This window comes from Pygoscelis adeliae, unplaced genomic scaffold (assembly GCF_000699105.1).
Source record: "Pygoscelis adeliae isolate BGI_AS28 unplaced genomic scaffold, ASM69910v1 Scaffold85, whole genome shotgun sequence".
NCBI classification, from domain to species: domain Eukaryota; kingdom Metazoa; phylum Chordata; class Aves; order Sphenisciformes; family Spheniscidae; genus Pygoscelis; species Pygoscelis adeliae.
In genome coordinates this window covers 6,198,797-6,205,951 of record NW_008824900.1, presented here as the reverse complement: position 1 = coordinate 6,205,951, position 7,155 = coordinate 6,198,797, and the positions used below count along the sequence as shown (strand labels likewise).

Here is a 7,155-nt window from a genome sequence, read left to right as displayed (position 1 = left end):
GATAATATTGGTGGAGGTGGTTAGAGATTTGTTTAGATCTTTGTTGTTCAGATCTTTTTGCCTTGTGCTTTGGCTTTTGCTATGAGGATACATGGAAGGATGCAGCAGCTAGACACATGCTGATTTGTATCCCTCTTATTAACACTTACTTTATCACTCTTACTACACTCATTATCCTGTGTATCTGATTTTGCTTTTGCTGGTTACTTTCATTTTCCCTGGCCAGGCACAGGTCTTGCCAGAGTAGTGTTTTTCCTGTTCAGTGTGTTAGTGCTCTTTTGTATGTCAGGATTAATCTCTGTAAACACTGGTAGTACTGTACACAATTGACAAGGACTGTGAAATATTGCAAGCATTAATATGTAGTTCATCTAATGTGTACAGTTTTTAATATATTTCGAGTTGAAAGCTACAGTTTATTTTCTTCGTGTTGGTCTTGATGAATTGTGACTTGTGCTTACCTTATGTAGCTATAGTAAACAAACAAACAAAACCCCAAACAAACAAAAACCCACACCACAAAACAAAAGAAAAAAACCGCAAACCAAACCAACCAAAACCCAACCCTATTCTTAAATGAATCTTTCAGTCTGCCTTGAACCAAATAACTTGCTTGCAGATGGAAATGTCAAGACTACAAAATGGAAGTTTTGAAAAAGAAAGCAATGACTAAGCATTTTATGGCTATATCAATAGATTTGTCTGAACTGTCTGCCATTTTGAGTTTTACTGTTTTTCAGTTGTAGAAAAACGAAATTATTAATATTTAGTAGGATACCTGCTCTTTTTTGAAGACCTTTGGCTTTATTTCTGTTGGGGAAAAACGTAGAAGAATGTTGATTTTTGAAAAAGGGCATCTTCTCATGGGAAGATACACCCTTGCTTCCACTGAGAGCAACAGGAAGCAACTTCTGGTTCTGTCTAGAGTTTCTTGGGAAATACATTGTTTTGCATTTTGTGACAATTGGGGGAAAAAAATGCCTATATCTGACAAAAAGTCATTAATTCAGATGTGGCTCATGCAAAAACTTTTATGAATTTTTGCTGCAAATTATATTAAAAAAAAATCTGAGTTCCATTAAAACACCCTTTTAAAAAACCTTAATTTTTTCTTGTTGCACATGTCCTTCTACGACAGATTGTATTATTCATATGCTTAGTGAAACATTTCTAGCGTGTTTTAAGTTAACAGCTCAGTCCTTTGCTGTGGAACATTAAGTGGTGTTTACCTTTGTCATTTCTCTGGAGACTGCTCTTAAATGTGGTCATGCTGGACAGTATAGCTGCAGTGCTGTCAGGCAGCAGGAGTAGTCTTAGATTTTCTTTTGACAACAGGTCTTTAGAGTTCTGTTAGTGTGAAGTCTAAATATTTTATGTTAGCCTCACTTCCCCTTTGTGATAAGGATTTGGAGTCTTTAAGCATGCTTTCTGATATGACCAGGACCAAATCTGAATGATCATCTGGCCAAGGAAAACTTAGCTTATTTGTACTTTAATTTTCTGCTTTAAACATATTGTCATGGAGAAAAACAACTGTCAAGATGATTGAAGTCCCAGTAGGGAAAATTATTGCTTAAGCTTCAGTGTGGAATGAATATGGGAAGATATGATGACATGAAACGTAACTGAAAGTATATAATTATAAGGAGACCTCTTTATTGTTTTTAGTAGACCTTGATGCAGGAAAAATTAGAGGAACCTAAATTAATATTGTTATTCTGAAGTATATCCCATTGCTCCTTTTGGTTTGCTGTGATGGTAATACATTTTTCTGTGACAAGAAGAAATATTGAAGTAACTTAATTACTAATAAAAGTGATTTTCACAAGCAACATACCTGCCAATTTGTCCTTTTGATAATATATAACAAGTGATTTGCTGTTTTATTTGCTGTTAAATTTTCTTTTTATTATTTAACTTTGCTAGGGACACTTATAAATTTTTGTACTACTTCCAGTGTTTTGAGAGAGCTCTTGAATTTGCATATTAATCGAGTCTGCAAGTAGAAAGTTATTTCAAGGACATACAAATTAGAGGGAGAGAAAACAGTCGGATACTACATCAGGTAGTTTGGATTTTGTTCGTCTGATAGAGACAGGTACTGAAATATCAAACATGATTTCAAATATTTAAACTACTGAGTTTTGCATCCATTCATAAATTTGTATATTGCTTTTGATAACCAATCAACCAGCTATCAGCACTATGGTTTTTCTCTGTGCATTTGCAACTGTTAGCATACTGCATCTTTTTGTATGTGAAATACAAGGAAGTTCTGCCTCCCAGCCCAGGCTCTCTGTAATTAACAATGACCTGCTAATATTAACCTGAATCAGAGAGGGGCTTATGATCTTAAATATTACACCACTCACTTTGAATTGAAATGAGTGGTTAAGCTAGTATGGAAAATAATTTATCCAGAGTTAATGACATTATATTACTACTTTATCTAGTAAAGTTGGCAATTTTGTTTGGTGCATAAATGTTTGTAATTTATGAAGCAAAACTGCTTGCTAAGTGGCACCTACTACATTAGTCCTAACACAAAAGTTTATATGGATTTAGATACGTCTTTTTTCCACAAAATGAGCTTACTAATTACTAACAAGTGTTTGAAGTCAAAGAACCTTTTTTATCAAGGCTGATGTTGAATGAACAATTGAGATATGAATACATAGTGTCATTAATTGATAGCATGGAAGTCCTAATGTTCTGATTTTTATCAGGGGGAGCCAGAAAAGAGTGTAATTATGAGGCTGGGAAGTTAGTTTTTCTAATGGGATTAAGTGCAACAGAAATGCTTGACAAGAACAAAAACAAAAGCAGTAAATTAAAGCTGCTTTAGTACACTATAAATAATAATAATTAAAAAAGCTTTTCATTGTTGAAACTGTATTAATACTATGCTAAACCTTTGCACTTCAGAAAGTGAGGAGTGAAACTAAATGGTAACTCAGACGTGTTGCAAGTTTTTTGTATTGCGATGTGTAAGATAAAGCATCAATGTTAATCTAAAACTGCTTACGTAATCAGGCAAACAGTTTAAATAATCACTCTCTGAAATCTTTAGCTTTTGTACCTCCTGATAGTCCCATTACAAGGAAAGTTTGTTGTTAGTTCAGTTACTGTTACTGGTTTTTAGCTCGTAATTTGCTGAGCATTTCAGAATAGTTTGTAAATTCAGAATTAATGAGAGATATCAGTATAGACAAATAATATCTGGGCTTAGTTTAGCTCTTTTTGCATATATGCCACACTGATGAATTACTGGATTTGAAGGACTCAAAATTGGAAAAGAATACTTGACGTTCAACTCAGTTGAACTTTTAATGTCAATAATAAATATTGATTTTATATCAATAATCAATATTGAAATAATCAAGGATTTTTTTATTTTTTATTTTTAATCAATGATGTCAGCTCCTGGCTTGTCAAATTGAAGCTGTTTTTTCTGTTTGCTTTGATTATGTGAAGGATACAGGTTGTCTGGAACAAAGCACTAAATTAAAAGCAAGCACTAAATTAAACAAATTTAATTAAACTGCTTTATCTTGGGGAACTTCCCTGGGGAAGAGGGAGAAGGCAGAGTGGTAATTCAAGAAAAGGAAAGCATGAAATTCATGGGTAGTAGTGAACTGCCTCCAGAAGGGAAACTATAAACTTCTAAGAGATTTGGCAATAGTCCCAAGTCCCTGTGCTATCGTTGAAGGTAGTGGATTGATATTCATCTTATTCAGCTGTGCTTTCATAATGTTACCCCATTGCCTCTACTATTGTCCTAGCTTTGGATGGCTATATATAGGAGGCATTTCAAGAGTTGCTGTAACCTGAAAAACATGTTTAACAATATTGTTGTGGTAGCCTGTTATGCCCACTAGAGGGGCCAACCAGTCACTGCTTCTGTTTTCATCTAACTACTCCTGTTAAAATTGTAGCTTTTCTTGCTCTGCCCGGGGACTGCTCATCTGGTGCTCCACCTCTGACAGTGGCGCTCATCAGCATGCCTTTTCTTTAACACAGCAGTCATATAGGGAGGTTTTACTTGGAAACTTCTAACAGTGGGGTTTTCTAAAGAGTCTTTCTTTTCCCTTGAAAGTAATTCTACAAACCCTTTTTGGCTCAGATTTCTTTGCTCTAAGGCTACAAGTGGCATTATCAGTTCAAGACAACTTCCTTGCCAGGTATATTATGTACTGATGGGTCATCCATCATAATTGAAACTTTCACTCAATTTTATAGTATGATGGTTCTGATAGGAGTAGCTAAAAATCTTGCTGAACACAGATTTTAAGTTTCTTTTAGTCTTGCTCCCTGTTTCTGCTGGTTTCTCCATCACATTCTCTTGATGATAACACGTTACTGCTACTATTTAGACATTTGCTATTTGGGAACCCTTGTCCTTTTGGGTTACATATTTCTAATGAGATTTAGCTGTAGACTTACACTTCTGTGTAAGAAAAATTCAAGAGCTCAGTATCATCTTTAACTTTGATTTGAGTTTTATTGTTTCTTGCTTCGCTTGTCAGGGAACCAACATAAACATAGTTTGCTCTGTAAATTGGTATACTTTTCATCCTTATCATTCATCCAGCCCTGTTCACTTTCATAAACATCCTGCATCAATTGGTGCTTTCTTGACACTTTGACTCAAAAATGGAGAGCGCAGACATAGCTAGACTTCGTATCCAAAGAGGCCACGCTTGACGCCATACTATTTACCTATGTACAACAACTTGTGCCACAGCGTAACTGTGGTATTTATGCTCCTTTGACCACTCACAGATTTGCCTGGGATGAGTGGACTTCCAGCTCCAATCCTATTAGAACTTCAAGTAAGAGTGCAGAATATATTACTCATTAATTACTGAAAAAATTTAATGCAGTTTGTGCATTTTGCATTATTCCCAATTCAAAATACAGTGATTAGTTTGTAACTGTTGAGTGCTGTGTTCATCAAAGAATTAAAAGTGAGAACAAAAGTTAATAGGTGTTTTATTAGAATCAGTTGCCATGGGATCTAATATTGGATATAGAGTTGTATTTTGTCCTATTGAATTCAATATCAAAACCTACATTTCAAAGCATGAGTCAAAATTATTATAACAGTGTCTGTTCTTAATGGTCAGTTCAAACTAATGCATTAGCAATGAGATGCACTACTTCGGAGAGTATGGTAAAATAAAAAATATAAATAAAAGTTGATACACGTGTAAGAAATTACATAGTGTGGTTTTTTCAGTTTAGAACACAATTATCGCTTGGCTTGGTTTTTCAGGTAGCTGAAATGCATGGGGAACTGATTGAATTCAATGAGAGGCTGCACCGTGCTCTGATGGCTAAAGAAGCTCTTGTGTCCCAGATGAGACAAGAACTAATTGATTTGAGAGGGCCGGTAAGTGTTTGTTTATTACAATGTAGAATACCACTCTGGAATAAGCTCAAAACCATTATTCATGATGAAATGAAATATATATTAGCTTATAAGAAATAACAGCTAATAATGCATCTGTCAAGAACAACTTACTTGGTATTTTTTATAGCGATTCTCTTTAGCAGAATTGAATATAAAATAGATATATTCAGACACTAAAATTGTTTTCTACCAACTATTGCTTCACTTTGGCTTTTTGTGTTAAAAGATTGGGTTGAAATTTGAAAATGAACAGGGAGGAAACAGAAGGAGTCAAGAATGTTCCTAATAGTTGTCCATCTTCTGGGGGAGGCATATTTTGATAGTTTTTGTTCATAAGATTACGTGGTGTTGCTCCTTACTTTTTTGTTTGCACTGGAAACATTCATTCCTATTTTATCATAACATTTTTGTAAAGTGGCTGATTGACAGTTCTGTGTGCATTAGTGAAGCAGGATTTCACCTATAATTTTCAGCCTTTTAGATGGAAACAATCACATTATTGTGTTAAGAGATGACAAATGATAAATCACATGTGTATTATAGCTGTACTTTCTTATTCAGAGATTTTGGGCTGCATGTCCCTGTTCAGAGATTTTGTTTTTAACCATGTATCTCCATATCCTAATCCAGTATTTACATACTGATGCTATATTTTAATGTATCAGATACTGAGAGAAAACTGAATTCCTAAAACTTCTTAAGAAGTGGAAGCGGTACTATATTTTAAGGGCTAGCTAAATGCTAGTTGTTATTAGTTGCTATTGTCCAAAATGAAACTGTGAATTGAACACAGTCCTAAGACTTCTGCATTATCCTAAGAAGTGGATACATTTTAATTCTATATTAGTAAACAAAACTCTGTGCTGATGGTCTATCTGTTACTTAGTAGACTTTAATTAGAACTTTCAAAGTTGGTAAAGTGCATAACTGCCAGAAATTGTGGGATACGAATATTTAATCCCCCTTTGACTTATTTGAAAATATCAGCCAAGTTCTTAACATTTTGTTATTAAAATAGTATATAATTTACAGTTCGTTATAAAAATAGCTTTCCTGATTCTTCACTGTCTTCTCTCTTCTGTTTAATGCTGATAATCAATTTTAATGGCTGTAATTTATAAATTAATTGTTCATAATGGTCTTTCTAAATTTCTAGTTATTGGGTTTCAGAACTTCTGCAACAGAGGAATATTAAAACAAAAAGTATGTGCTTTCAAGGGTATGAGAAAGTAGATTGATGTAATGTCTCCATCACTGTGTTTTGCATTACAATGAACAACATTTCAATTACCATCTCAAAATCAGTAACCAATCTGTTTCAACATAGATGTGCGAGCACTGGAACTCATTCATGTTATCCTTTTTCTTATTTCCAAAGTCCACACTCTGTTTTTGAGGTTTTTATGCAAAACTTTTACTGAAGTTAATTGAAATAAATGTATGTATCTGGTGGTAGGATTCGCCACTTCAGATACAGGCAAAGAGAGGGTGCAGATTGTAGGCAAGATAGAAGAACGTCTGTTCACTGGCACAAGAGCCCTGGAAAGCCAGGCTGTGTGCTGCCACTGGAGGGTGGATTAGACTGTGAACAGACAAGAGCTAATGGTGGTAATTGAGAGGTCATACTGGCCCTTCCAACCTCATTCCTCCAAATAAGGGCAGCAGAGGTGTTCAGGTGTTCGCCCTGTATATATGCCCTGGAGCTGTCTTGGCTCTGCACAATTCTTTTCCTCTTTTCCTTT

General features: G+C 34.8%; 1 protein-coding gene across 1 annotated transcript in view; it reads left to right on the top strand.

The window, feature by feature from the left end:
* Positions 1–7,155, top strand: part of SNX29 (sorting nexin 29) — a gene marked incomplete at its 5' end in the record, with an annotated part of 133,873 nt that overhangs the window by 56,678 nt on the left and 70,040 nt on the right. The window contains one exon of the mRNA XM_009324816.1: positions 5,276–5,392. Within this exon, the coding sequence (XP_009323091.1) occupies positions 5,276–5,392 (117 nt within the window). The remainder of the gene's footprint in view (positions 1–5,275; positions 5,393–7,155) is intronic.